Here is a 13,714-nt window from a genome sequence, read left to right as displayed (position 1 = left end):
CTCCCTTTCACTCCTCTTTTTCACTCCTCCCTTTCACTCCTCCCTTTCACTCCTCCCTTTCACTCCTCCCTTTCACTCCTCCCTTTCACTCCTCCCTTTCACTCCTCCCTTTCACTCCTCCCTTTCACTCCTCCCTTTCACTCCTCCCTTTCACTCCTCCCTTTCACTCCTCCCTTTCACTCCTCCCTTTCACTCCTCCCTTTCACTCCTCCCTTTCACTCCTCCCTTTCACTCCTCTATTCCTCATTTCACATTACCTAGGAAGCTAAAACCAGTCATGGTGCGGCGTATAGCTGAGACAAGTTGCATGTCCTTTGGTTGAATAGTGATGCGTTTAGCGTGAATAGCAGCTAATTAGGTCACTAAATGGTTACTATAATGATTACTATAATAGTAGGAGCACTTACTCTTAAATTCTTAAACCAGCATCATCTCTACAGCTTCTTAAAGAGCTGCAAGTGCAGATGTCTAAAAGTAGTTTTCTAGGGCTACTGAACTTCACATCCTAGCAAATCTCTTAGACAAGGCATTAGAATGGTGCCTAGGAGATCACAAGCTTAGTAGACTTCTAGTAACAGTGAATCTTATGGAGAGCAACAGCTATTTTCAATCAGTAAAGATTTTATAGTAATCATTATAGTAATTAGATTACTTCGAGCCTTCTAGCAACACGCCTTCAAGTACTACGATGGCGTAGAGGAGAGTTTAGTAGGGTAGTAGGGGTGTTAGAATTGCAACTAGGCCAATACTCTTCTGATTCTGCTTCAGAATCTAAAGCCATGGAGCTAGAGAGGTTAATGTAAGTATTACTATAAGTTCTAAGAACTTACTAAACAACCTACAGCTATTACATATTAAGGGTGTATTGAAATCAGGAAATAGTTGTTTGGTAAGGTTATTGTTAACAAACAACACCTATCTTCTCACTTAAGCGAGAAGTTTTGATCTTTAAAATATATGGTAATAGGCGCCTAAAGTGAATTTTACCACAACAACAATAAATAGGCAGCACCTATTGATGTTTTTTACCTACTACTTCTTCTTCTACCTACCACTTCTTCTTCTACTAGCCACTTCTTCCACCTACTACTTCTTCTTCTTTAACCTTCAAATACCACTACACTATACAAGCTAGAACTGTCAAACTCATCAAAGTAAGTCTACTCTGTCCTTTCTATCTCTTCTTAGAGTAATAACTATAGTAACTAGTTCTCATCATGGTTGGCAAGTGTAAGGCCCTAGATGAAAAATCCACTAATGAGTTCACTAAGCGTATCTAAACACGACAGAACAACATGGACTTAGAATGAGTTAAAGGTTGATAACGCCAAGCGAGCCGATACTATAGCTGTTGCCTACACCATTAAGAAGCTTAAGGCAAAGAAGGAGGAGGTCATTCTCAAACAGTAAGTCCTCTATAGTAATCATTATAGTAACCATGGAATAGCACCTATGATGGCACACATGCAAGCCTTGTGTAACAATAACTTAGGATTAGCGAGAGCGGTAGCATGTATGCCATATAGGATGATAGCAACAAGGCTTAGGAGACTGAGGCTAAAGAGGATGATGTGGCACAAGAGGCAATGTGGCGCTATTATGATGCTGCTAATGGTGTTGGGATGAAGGAGCTGAGTGCTATCTAGGAGAAGGTTGAATAACAAGCAGGAGATACCTAAAAGTTATAAGCAACTTCTAATACCTCTACAAGTTGATACTAATATACACATGGAAATTGCAGAACCTTGCCTTCTAGATCTAGCGCAAGAAGTGGACTAAGGCATATCGCTCTATCTTAAAGATCATCAACAAGATTATCACTGACCCTGACTTCTTACAGAAGCTTCCACTAGCTATTAGCCTAAGCACGAGGTATGATCCTATAGTAATATTTATAGTAATCTGCTAACATACCTAGTATCTACTATAATCGTATCCTACCACACCTTTACTTTACTAAGTTAGAATTGGCAGTCTAGAGGAATTTTTTCTCTTAGAATGACGACAACTATGAGGTGTATCTCCTAGGTCCAGCAGCATGGTACCCTAATGGATATGAGACTACAAAATATAGGTTCCATCTAGAGTCTGACGCTAAGGGAGCTTACCAAGCATAGAGAATGTTACAGGAGACAACTAAGCCTCAAAACTTCAAATGGGTTCTTCTAGCTAAAGACCAGCTGTTGGTATTACCTCCTACTAAAGAATCCAAGGAGTTCCTTTCTACTTTCTACAATTAGTAGATCAGCTTCTATTCAAGAGTAACGTAAGTCGTGGCGTAACGCGTGGGATGGATTAAAAACCTAACAATCAGCGACTATTCTCTTGGGCATCGGTTGTTGAAGGAAATAGCTGAAGAACTCTGGTCGTACCAGTCACTCAATTTTGACGATGCGACCAACCACGATTTTCCCTCGGTCACGACTGGGTACCACGATTCATACAACGACATCCCCATCTACAGGTCGCTATTGGGCGACGGATCGAAACTGTATGCATGGACGGTGCAACAAAACCAGTGCTTACGGCATGGTTTGATGCATACACCGAGGTGGTTCAACAGTTTGGCCTCTGGAAAAAGAGGGTAAAAGCTCTTCTTCGAGCTAGCAACCCAATTCCTCTAGAGGATCGGGACCCAATTCGGGACCTAGAAGCTGCTAAGAGCGAGTGCGAGAGCGAAAGCGGGAGTGAGCGTGGGAGTGAGTGTGGGAGTGAGCGTGGGAGTGATCATGACGATTATATACAAGTCGCAGAAATAAAGAAAATACGTAGCATAATTATTATCAAGTTATTCTGTTAAAAGTAGTTGTTCAACTTATATTTCCCACTTGCAATCTTGGCTATATACACGCCCTTCCAAGGCCTCCTTGGTTCTATAGTAGTATAAAAAAAATCCCCCAGACTATCTGAGATAGGTCGATTCGAACGCCATCAAATGCTTGCTTGCTTTGTTACAAGAGTTGTATCTCAATCAAATAAACGCCCTTAATATGCGTCCAGCAACTATATCCTCAACGCCTACCCTCCTCCTAATTCTTAGTCCAGTTCAATCACCTCCGGCTGGCGAGCAGGGCCTCTATTGTTAGGAGGCCCTGAACCCCGAGGCGCAGAAGTGGCAGTCGGACCAGTTTTCGCGCGTGATGTAGCCGCATACTCTGAATTCCGAGACGCGCTTCTGCTCCAACTCTCATTATACTTCTTGAACCATTCCTCGCCCTGTGTCATGTCGTCTTTCAGCTTCCTGCTCCGTCTAAAGAGCTCTTCCATCTCCTCATCCCTTGTTTTCTCCTTCTCCAAGCTCCTTCGTCGGTCCTCCTCCTTCCGCCTCTTCGAGGAGTCCTCGTTCATAATCCTCCTTGCATTTGCTTTAATATCATCCGCCTCTTGTTTGTTGGTGGGGCTCGGCTTCGGCAGCGGATCTGTCCTGAAGCGCTTGGCCGGCGCAGAGAGTGAAAGTTTAGAGATGGAACGTTTTAGTTGCCTGTCCGGCGTGGCTAAACCGCTGCTGACACTGCTCGCAGAATTTGTCAACATTGACTGCCTCACGCTATTGATCAGGCTAGGCCTCATGAGCAACGCTGCAGAGCTTGCAAGCGGTGCCCCATTTGGCATCGTGTGGATTCCGCGGGCTTTGAGACGGAAGTAGTCCGTTTGGACGTTGTTGGGTTTCGGGCCTTTGTCGTCCTTTGGATTCCAACCGGATGGCATTAGATGAATACGTGAGCCTCCAACAGACATGTTGAGAGGTGCCTTCCGGCCCACAGATTCTGACTGGGTTCGTTTGTGAGAAGACTTGGGGTTGGGGTCTCTAACGGTGGTGCTGCGAGCCCTATGGTCTGCATCAATGAGTGATTGCAACGGTGAAGTTGAATGGCCGACAGATGACGTCGACCTGCCGAAGCGGCTTTCAGTTCGCGGGCTTCCTGTTGGCGTTGTAGATCTTTGGTGTGGCGGTGGTACGATATCTCCATGGACGACCTTCCTAATCTTTGCGGCGGAGTTTCGAATGCCACTTAGCACGCCTGTGGATGCCAGCAAATCCTCCTGGGTCTTCCGCTTGTTACTTCTTGAACTCGCCAGACTCTTGTTGAAGTCCTCTACGATATCCTCATTTGCCTCCTGCGCTAAAGCCTGGTTTCGCTCAGCCATTAGTTTCCGTAGTTCACGTGCTTGTCTGCCACGTCTTCGCTGCCAAAGTTTTTGCGCATTTGCACGCCAGCGATAGAAGTATTTTACCCCAAGCGAGTACTGCCTGAAGTCGTCCGCCTCGCGCCGAGCTTTCTTCTCTTCTTCGACGACTTCGGCTGCCGCCGATTCAAGCTCTTCATAGTATTCATCGTATGCTGCCCGACATGCCTTTTCAACTTCAGCAATTGTGAACTGATCAAGTATACCGCCATCGCCGAATAAGGCCAGATCCGCCAAATAAGGCGTTAAGTTGGATACGACTGTCTTGCTCGTTGGCGAAGTGTCAACTTGTTTCTTCGCGGCAGCTGCCATTGGTAGGCCTTGCCGCATATCGGTCCCAGCCTTCTTCTCCGTGCTTGGTACTGCTGGTTTGGCGCGCTTTGTCGAGGATGGCGGCGCAAGCCAATTGTATCGAACTTGCTCCCCAGGAGGTTTCTCTGGAGCTCCTGCTTGTGGTGGAGTAACGCTGCTAATAGCACCAAATGATGGCAGGGCAGGTTGTTGTTGCGTCACTGGGGGCGCTTGTGGAATATTTACAACTTGTGCAGCTCCACTTCCAGTAGTAGGGAAGAAATTTGCCGTAGGTTGTGGCGGAGGTGCTGCAGTTGTAGTAGGCTCCGTCGCAGTCACTGCAGCCTGGCCTGTGGAAATAGAAGGGGTAAACAGTGGTTTTGCTGCTCTCGGACTTTCTTTGATCGCTGGTATGTTTGTTTCGATGTTTGATGCAGTTGGCATAAAAGGCGACGATGTTTCAGGGGCCTGGGTGACAGACAGGAAGAACGAAGAAGGAGCCGCCAGTACAGAGGCAGGAGGTTGTGCTGCCCCCGTCTTCGGTGCAAATAATGATGTGGTTTGTGTCGGCGCAGCACTCTGTGAGAGGAATGAAAATGATCCCGGGGCTTGGGTTGTTACAGCAGGTGGTTTTGCTCCTGGTGATGTCGCCGGTGCAAATATTGACGGAGCGGACGGGGTGACACCTGATGTGGTTGGTTTCGTCTGTTGTATTCTCGGAAAGAAGGATGTAGTTGGTGCTTGACTGACAGGCTGCGGGGCTGCTGGCTGGCTTTGAGCCGCAGTCGGCGTGAAAGAGAAAGGGCTAGGTGCTTCGGTGCCCGGCTGCTTTGAGAAGATAGAAGGAGCAGCCCCAACATTGCTGGGCTGCGCGGGGAAAGTTGCAGCTGGGGCGTTGGTTGTTTGAGAAGGGGGGAAGAATGACATCGCGGGTGGTGCTGCTGGTTCACCCCAGCTAAAAGACGGCGCTGCGGCAGGTGGGTTCGACGTAGGCGGGAAAATAGACGGGGTAGTTGTCGGTACTCTGGTTATGGACTCATCATCGCTATCAATGAAGCCTCCGAGTTTTTTCAGCGGCGCGGCTGGAGTCGGCGCACCAAATATAGGGGGCTTTGCAACCTCTTGGGCTGGAGCACCCCAGATATTCTGGTTTTGGGTCGGTCCCTTTCCAAAGTATTGAACTGAAGAGCCCCAGATATTCTGATTTTGTGCTGGTGCTTTGGCAAATGTATTGGATCCATCAAGCCCGGAGACAAACAGGGAGTTACTGTCATCTACCACTGAAATCTCGGCATCCGCGAAGGCGTTGTGGTATATGCAGGCCGGCAAAGTCTTCTGTCCACGCTTCGTTTCCACCAATTTTTTCGAGTGAGGCTGCTTGATCTTCGTTTCCGGCTCTGTTAATGAGCTCCCAGAGTTGAAATCAATGTAAGGTTCCTCTGGCCCCTCCTTGATATAAAGCCCGTGGCCTTCGATAAATGCTTCCGCGTCGTCGAGCGTGTCGAAGTGGAGATAGGTGTTCAGCGTAGGAAGCGTCCAGTCCGTTGTTTGCTCTCTCTGTTTGCGATATGCCGAGAGTATAGTCATCAGTGCAGTCTTTCTAACGCCGTTGAAATGAATCTCTGCAAAACAAGCTGTAGTGTAGGAGACTTCAGGTTGGCGGATGATTTTGAAAAATCGGCTATACATATTCAAGGCGATTTCGCTGGCGGACTGTGGCTTTAAGGGACCATTGATTTCCCAGATGTTGTGCAGGCATTCCACAAGCGCTGTAGCAGTCTGGATCTCATCGCTTTCCCAGAAATCCTTGCCCCAGTCTTGAACAGCTTCCATCATGGCAGGGTTACGGGAGTGGTAGATCACAAAGTACGCCCGAAATTCGGCCTCGTTGTCGCATTGGATATTCTGGGACTTGCAGTCTTCGTAGGTGTGTATCAGCGAGAGCAGAGTCCTGCCAAGCTGTTCGATTTCTTGGTGCTCGGAGAAATCGTCAGAAGTATTGAAAGGGTTGGACATCTGATGCAAGGCGATGACATGAAACCTAGCTATCGTCTCCAGACAGTATACCTCATCGATATAATCCGCCGCGGTGAGAGACGCCTGTTGAAATGTGAAGTCGCGACGTATTGAGCGAGTGCGGTCCCAGAGGAAGTTGTGGACTGTCGCAAGCCTATTCTCGTCGCCCAGGACATCCTGAATCAGGTAGTCCAGGGTTTTCCTAAGCGCAGAGGGCATGCGAATATCGCTTGGGAGTGGTGCATCCTGGCCTGCAGACGAACGGCCGTAGGCTTTGATCATTTTCTGAGGGGCGGGCCAGAGAGATCCATCAAACGCCAGGTCTTTTTCCAAGTTCTTTACGTCATGTTCCATAATCCGAGTAATCTGCTCGAACCTTGGGCACATCCCATCACAGGTCCCTTTGAAGTCGATAGCTTCACTGAGCTTCTTTGGCTTGTCCGGATCGTCAATGAGGCCCTTGTTCATCAGCACCGTTCGAACTTTGGCGCGGTATGCCTTGGTGGTGTTCCAGAATCCTTTAATCGCATCCTTCTCACTGGGATCTCCAGGCCTCTCCGTTGGCCAGTCTGGATAAGTCGAAAGCCCATTCTGTTGTAGAGTTTTCTCAATTTTCGCAGTATGGTCATCCGGATCGGATGCGCTTGTCGTTTGGGATAGCTTGCTCTTGGGAGGCGCTGATCCAGGTTTCTTTGAGATGGTAAATGGCTTCTGTGGTTGTGGTGCACTTTTACCTTGCGCCGGTGGGCTAGAGAATCGCACTGTTTTGTTTTTGAAAGCTCCTCTTGCTTCTGGGGTGCCTCGGAGGCTTGCGCTGCCACCTCTTGGTTGTCCGCGCTGCGATCGTTTGGCGGCGTTCGCATTCCGTTCGGCCTCGAATGAATTCTCGGTGGTCGGCTCGGGGGTAGAATCTGCACGTAGGTTTGAGTATTTTCATCGGCTTATATGTGCATTTGGCGTGTAACAAGTGAATGGAAGTTTGCGTGAAAGTGCCGCAGGATGATCAACTTTGACCTTTGTTTGGGCGTGATCGGGATCCTTTGGGCAAGTGTTGGACCCCAATGAAACGGAAAGGCTTTTCGGAGGAACTTACTAGAGGAGCCCGATGATCGTACAGCCCCCCTCCCTCGCCCTCTGAAAGATGAACCCCTCGTGTCGGCAGGCGTGCCACGCGACCCGCGGTTTGAAGTGCCGCGCTGCATTGTGTTTATTGTCGCTGGAGCCGCAGTTCAAAGGAGTTCATCGTTCACAGTCGATCGGAAAGGGGAGATGTGTCGTCTTGTGCCATTCCTCGACTATCGAAGGAGAAATAGCGTCGTGTGTGGCGATGGTTGGAGAGTCGTTATCTATTGTTTGGTGATTAAGCTCTTTGAGTCGCATCTCTGAGGTTGAGTACCTGATCTGGCGGTGCCAAGATTCTACTGTGCATAATTCTGCCACCGCCCTACAAGCTCCAGTGTAGCTGGTGGCAAATGTCTCCACGCCCCAATTAGGATTTATTAGAGTTTATATAACTTATTGCAACACAGAGCAATCCGAGTTTTAATCCAATGAATTAAGATATTCTTTAATTCTGGGCTTCTTCATTTGTGGGGGGGGGATGAAAACTAGACCTCACACGAATATTATATAAAATATTATAAATATTAACGTACGTGTATAACGAACCGGCCAAACAAGCGAACCGGCCAATCCATTTTACACCTTAAATCACGAATTTCATAACTTAATATCTCAACAACCCTTTAATAATAAGTTATAAAAATATGTACTTAGCCTTTTATAAGCATTTAAAGTACTCTATTTGATTTTTAAAGCAATTAGTATTGTAGTTATTAAGATACTAAGAATTAGGTCAAAAGTGGGGGCTAAAACTCAATATCTTAATAACTACAATACTAATTGCTTTAAAAATCAAATAGAGTACTTTAAATGCTTATAAAAGGCTAAGTACATATTTTTATAACTTATTATTAAAGGGTTGTTGAGATATTAAGTTATGAAATTCGTGATTTAAGGTGTAAAATGGATTGGCCGGTTCGTTATACATGTACGTTAAGTTAAACGTCATATTTAATTTAAAATAGCTCCATTGTTTGGATAAATTTATGGGCAAAAACTCGATATACCCAGTAAACTGGTAAGAAAACTCCATCTACCCAGTCGGCGGGTAACCCTCCTTTGGAAAGGTTAACGAGCCAATGAGAGGCGTACTCTCATTTGAGAGTACATGCTCTCATATGGCCTTTTTGAAGCAATTGAGCTGGCAATATACCAGCTCAATTGCACGGTAAGTCGGGGGTCAATTGAGACCCCCAAACCTCCTCCCCCTTCCCTTCCTCCCCTCCACCACAGAACCCCGCTGACACCTCCCAGGCTCCCTCCCTCCTCCGACCCCCTCGAAACCCCCCTCGAAAGCCCTCGCGCGAGGCACAAACTCCCCCGCCTCCCCCGCCCCTGCCTCCTAGCCGAACTCGCTGCCCCTGTCGACGGTAGCAAGTTCCTAGACTTGGACGCTTGGTCCCGCGCCCTGGACGACTGGGCCGTCAAGGAGAAGTTCTCCTGGCGGCTCCAGAGGAGGGACAAAGACGGGGCAACTGCCGTTTGTCCCGAGGAGGGCTGTGCCTGGCGTGTCCAAGCCAGCCCCGATGACGAGCTTCCATTGCTCGTCGTCGGGGCTGGCTCGGACATGCTAGGCACATATGAGAACGGGGGGAGTTTCTAGATTGGGCTTGGGCGGGTCACGTGGGATGGAACTGGGTATATAGAATTTATTTATTGTTTTACTGGGTATATGGAGTTTTTGCCCTAAATTTATATTCCAAAGTGAACAAGCAAAGTCACCAGCAAGTTACGAAACAAGCCCAAAATCTTATATATTATTTCCGTTCCAAAGCTCTAGCATTGGAAATATATACAGCCAGCTCAGCCAATTGTATCCATATCCACTACAAAACATCACATTCTGCAACCAACAGCCCGGCAATAGGTATCTTCCCATTCCACATTTGCCCCCTTTGTATAGCCGCCCAGCTAATCGACAACAAAAATAGCAAATATAGACCATTCAGCCAAGTTATCGAGTTCGTCCCAGCCGAAATGATCTACTTCTCTTGACGTTGCATCAGATGTCGGCTTTTCAAATATTCCTCCATATAAGGGGAGCCTTTGAAATATTCCTTCATCTCATCTGCAAGACTGTCATAAAAGCTGTCCGGTACATACCCATTGTGCGTCGCCTCCGTGGACCATCTGCGACTTCTTGTTGCCCTGCTTTCGTAGCCAGGGAGTATGCTCAATGCCTCTTCAGTAAGGAGGCTGGGCTGTTCAAGCTGTGTCTGACTTGAATCCACATAATCAGGTCGAGTGACTGCATTGCTTGAGGACTGGCTGAGCTTTCTGGATTTCTTAGACTGAGACCGCTGTGAATTGGCGCCAGCTGCTGGCACTTTCCCAAGAAGGTCTGTAGGCGGCACGTCTCGGACCCTCTTGAGTAACCTGCGAGCACGCTTGCGACTTGGAGATGTATATGACGAGACATCTCCATCCTTCACGAACAGTTCCCCAGATTCATTGAGGGCATTGATGATCTGCTGTTTACTTCTCTGTGTTGCCTCTCTGCCACGATGATGCCTATGCGAATGCTTACGGGTGTGCTTATCGAGGCTAAAATAGACTGATGCAGTGTAGTCACTCGGTTTCCTAGAGCGGCGCATTTCTTTTTGGGATGCTTGATGCGGCTCATCGGAGTTCGCCTGGAACTGACTTGAGGGGGTCCTTATCATGTCTCTCAATAATCCATTGCGAGGGATGCATTCGACCGCACGGTAGATATCCCCCCGAGGTACCCACCCTTCAATAGATCGCTTGTAGAGACGTTCAAGCTCACGGTTAAGCTCTGAAGGGGTGGTGAACCAGATATGCGCAATCGCTTCATCGGCAGTCATTCGATGGGCGGGGTCAAGCACCAGGAGCTTTGTCAAGAAGTCCTTGGCTTGATCGGTAACGCCTTCAAGATCCGGCCGAATTTGGTCAAGCCTCGCCGTAATATCCTCCTGGCTGATATGTTTCATCTCGAGGTATGAAGCGAGCGATTCCCCAGTCAACAAGCAGAATGCCACGATACCGAGAGACCACATGTCTACAGCTTTGGTATATGATGTTCCATTTAACCTCTCGGTACGATGGACTTCCCTGGTTGCTGTTAGCATTGAGTCGTGCTTTATGCAGGAACACGTACGGTGCAACATAATCAAAGGTTCCGACCAAAGATTCCATTCTGCTCATCGCATGCAAGTTTGCTGCACAGCCAAAGTCGGTTAAGACAACACGATACCCAACTGCCGTGTTCATCATCAGGATATTCTCGGGTTTGATGTCACGATGTACAATCCCAACCGAATGGAGATACTGTACAGCAATGGTAAGTTGCCTTAAAATGACCCGGGTATCTAGGTCCGTCAGATGTCCGCCGTTTGCCGATACGAAGGAGCATAGATCTCCACCCGGAGCAAGTTCCATGAATAGATACCTAATGATCAGATTATGATGCACCGACAAATCTTGGGGACTTACAAACTATTGTCAGAGCGAAAAGCTTTTTTCATGGCCACAATGTTCGGCTACAATGGTTAGCCGTTGCCATAGACTAGGTGGAATTTCGCATACGTGGTTCACCCTGGTGAGAATCTCTATCTCACGTATGAGCCTTTGACTTTCTAGTCTCATTGTCCGCTCTCGTGCCTGGTCATCTTCTGAGACAACTACAGCCACCCGGAGGTTGACTACTTTGCATGCAAGCTGTCTTTTCGTTGCTACTTCCGTTGCCAGGTATACCTTGCCACAAATACCACTTCCAAGAAGTCGATCGGTGATGGAATACCGCTTCGCGAACGACTGTGATAAAATTAGATAACGAATAAAAGGTCCCTATATAAACCTACCGCCGTCTCTTCCAACTGAATTGCATCCATTTCTTCTCTCTGCCTCTCGATAGGATGTTTGAATTTGAAACTGAAGTCAGGCTTCAGTTTGATTTTATCGCCATCGCTGAGGAGGAAGGGCCAGCTCGACTTGTCGTTTCTCCCAATGAGCATTCTGTTCACGTAAGTCCCATTTGCAGACCTTGAATCTTCGCAATAAAACATCGACTCTATCCCGTCGGCATCTTCATATTGAATGCCGTAAATGCGGAAGTGGTTCTTTGAGACCAGTCCTGAGTCAATGTTTAAGCTGTTGCGCCCGTTCACGAAAGTGGCGAGGTTATGGGAGGATGACTGGTCATCAGGTGTGCGCTTCACGGTGAACTCTTTGCCAGGATATAACTGTATATTGATTGCTAGAGATATCAGACAGAGAATATGTTAAGTGGAGTAGAACGCCTACTCTGGTCAGAGCTACCACTGTCGTCCTTTTTCGAGCGGAACACGAGGCTGGCAGCCATTGTGCTGGACGTAAGTAATGAAACTGAGAATGGGCTGATGGTATGGAAATGAGCGTTGTATGGAAAAGGTGAAAAAGGTCTTGAGTGGTTCAGTGGGTGGACGTCTGGGGAGATTACGAGAATGAGAAGGAAAGGACAGAAATGGAAAGGGAGGATGACCCTTAACACGTATGACAGGTAGAGAAATAATTTAATACTCCCTTATTGGTACAAACTGAGAATGGCTGATCTGAATGGTGATCTTGGTAGCAAGCTGCCACTTGCCATGGTTGTCAGGAACGATGGAGACGCTACGAATGTCAAAGCTCCAGACGAACGACGCTACGGAAAGCTAAAATCAAGTGGGGACAAGCGACACATAGCACTCCAACTTCCAAAATGTCTGAATGAGCTCGTACGAGGGAAAATATCATATTATTACAATTTTAATAGATAGTTACTGGAAGTCTGATCTCGACGTACAGTTACTGAAAGCCTAGTTTGTAAATATAGTTGCTATTTACTATTACTGGAGGGGTAGACACTGTGAAAGTATTACGGTGTATTGTACGTCACGTGCCATATGATAATCACTCTGGCGGCGAATATAAAGGAAGGAATAGAATGTGCCAAATCATAATGTATAGTGGACTGTTTCATTTGTAGGCATAGTGACTGGAAGCCTACTATTAACTTCCACTCTTTCGTACAGACACTGTAATGAGCTTTACGGATGTATGACATCGTTATGACATAGTTTTACCACGTGATCGATCTATAAATGTATATTCAAACCGCCGGAACTGTAAATGAGTTTATGTAAAAAAGTATTAGAACACGGAAATTTCAGTCTACAGTGACTACCAAGCCATACATGTAGGTACAGTGGATTGTCCGCTACTTCTCGTTTAGACACTGTCGAGTTTGACAGCTGGAACAGCCCATTACGATATATACTATCACGTGATGCAACCGCGTAGGGCAAGACCTATCGCTTGTCAATTCGGCGCTAGCGAGACGCTCAATTATCAACACTCGCTTCTCACCACAACATCTTTCCTCCTTCACCATCAACTTCAATAGCATAATTCTCACAAGAGTACGTTTTACAACCCCAATTGCTACATTGATAAAGCTAACAGCTCCTTCCAGTGCGTGCTAAGTGGAGAAAAAAGCGCACTCGGCGCTTGAAGCGTAAGCGCCGCAAGACTCGTGCCAGATCGTAAGTTTCCCGCTGATTATAGCTATGGACAAGCTTCTAACAACCTCTGCAGCAAGTAAACAATTCGCTCCTACTCGATCTCAGACTTGGCTGCCAGCGAGTTCGCCCACGATGACAAGATGACCTGAAAGTTTCGCCATCTCCCGCATCGACATCGAAATCCTATTCCAGCATTCCACCAACAACCGTTTGGACAATTTGTGCAATTGGGGGCAGGGTGTTCTAGGACAAGAACGCTTGATGACGCGTACTATCAGCATGTGGTGGAAGGACCGGTGGAAGAATGGATCTGGTCAACTCATTGTCGAGTACAAGCCGATGTTTATAAACATACCTGAGTTGTGGTGACAAGGCTGCCGATTACGATGCTGGAACCCATTAACTTCAAACATGCTACAAAACCAATGAAATAAGAAGTTTTGCTTCAAAATCTGATTTTAATTGTATTTGAATTCCTCGAGCTGTAAATACGGTGCTGGTGGGCGACACGTCATGATTCGGTCACGGAATGATCATAAACACAGCGAAAATAACAGCGAACATATAATTTCTGGCCCTTCAATTAAATCAGTTGC

The 13,714-nt window shown here is 47.1% G+C and overlaps 4 protein-coding genes across 4 annotated transcripts; 2 read left to right on the top strand and 2 right to left on the bottom strand.

Moving 5' to 3' along the window:
• Positions 1-2,791: 2,791 nt before the first annotated feature.
• On the bottom strand, positions 2,792-7,973 carry VC83_07901 (uncharacterized protein). Its single transcript, XM_024471465.1, has one exon. The coding sequence runs from the start codon at positions 6,961-6,963 to the stop codon at positions 3,037-3,039; it is 3,927 nt and encodes a 1,308-aa protein (XP_024321024.1). The 5' UTR covers positions 6,964-7,973; the 3' UTR covers positions 2,792-3,036.
• Positions 7,974-8,581: 608 nt separating this feature from the next.
• On the top strand, positions 8,582-9,284 carry VC83_07900 (uncharacterized protein). Its single transcript, XM_024471464.1, has 2 exons — positions 8,582-8,785; positions 8,872-9,284. The coding sequence occupies exons 1-2, from the start codon at positions 8,697-8,699 to the stop codon at positions 9,218-9,220; spliced, it is 438 nt and encodes a 145-aa protein (XP_024321025.1). The 5' UTR covers positions 8,582-8,696; the 3' UTR covers positions 9,221-9,284.
• Positions 9,285-9,359: 75 nt separating this feature from the next.
• Positions 9,360-11,938, bottom strand: MEK1 (Meiosis-specific serine/threonine-protein kinase mek1; the record flags this gene model as incomplete). Its single annotated transcript, XM_024471463.1, has 6 exons — positions 9,360-10,689; positions 10,736-11,026; positions 11,071-11,117; positions 11,164-11,391; positions 11,439-11,833; positions 11,881-11,938. 6 exons carry the CDS (start codon positions 11,936-11,938, stop codon positions 9,600-9,602), a joined length of 2,109 nt encoding a protein of 702 aa, XP_024321093.1. The 3' UTR covers positions 9,360-9,599.
• Positions 11,939-12,158: 220 nt separating this feature from the next.
• VC83_07898 (uncharacterized protein) lies at positions 12,159-13,198 on the top strand (the record flags this gene model as incomplete). The annotated part of the gene is made up of 3 exons (XM_024471462.1): positions 12,159-12,279; positions 13,070-13,139; positions 13,192-13,198. The coding sequence occupies 3 exons, from the start codon at positions 12,159-12,161 to the stop codon at positions 13,196-13,198; spliced, it is 198 nt and encodes a 65-aa protein (XP_024321094.1).
• Positions 13,199-13,714: the final 516 nt, after the last annotated feature.

Source organism: Pseudogymnoascus destructans, assembly GCF_001641265.1.
Source record: "Pseudogymnoascus destructans isolate 20631-21 unplaced genomic scaffold scaffold_22, whole genome shotgun sequence".
NCBI lineage: Eukaryota > Fungi > Ascomycota > Leotiomycetes > Thelebolales > Thelebolaceae > Pseudogymnoascus > Pseudogymnoascus destructans.
This window is presented reverse-complemented; position numbering and strand designations above follow the sequence as displayed.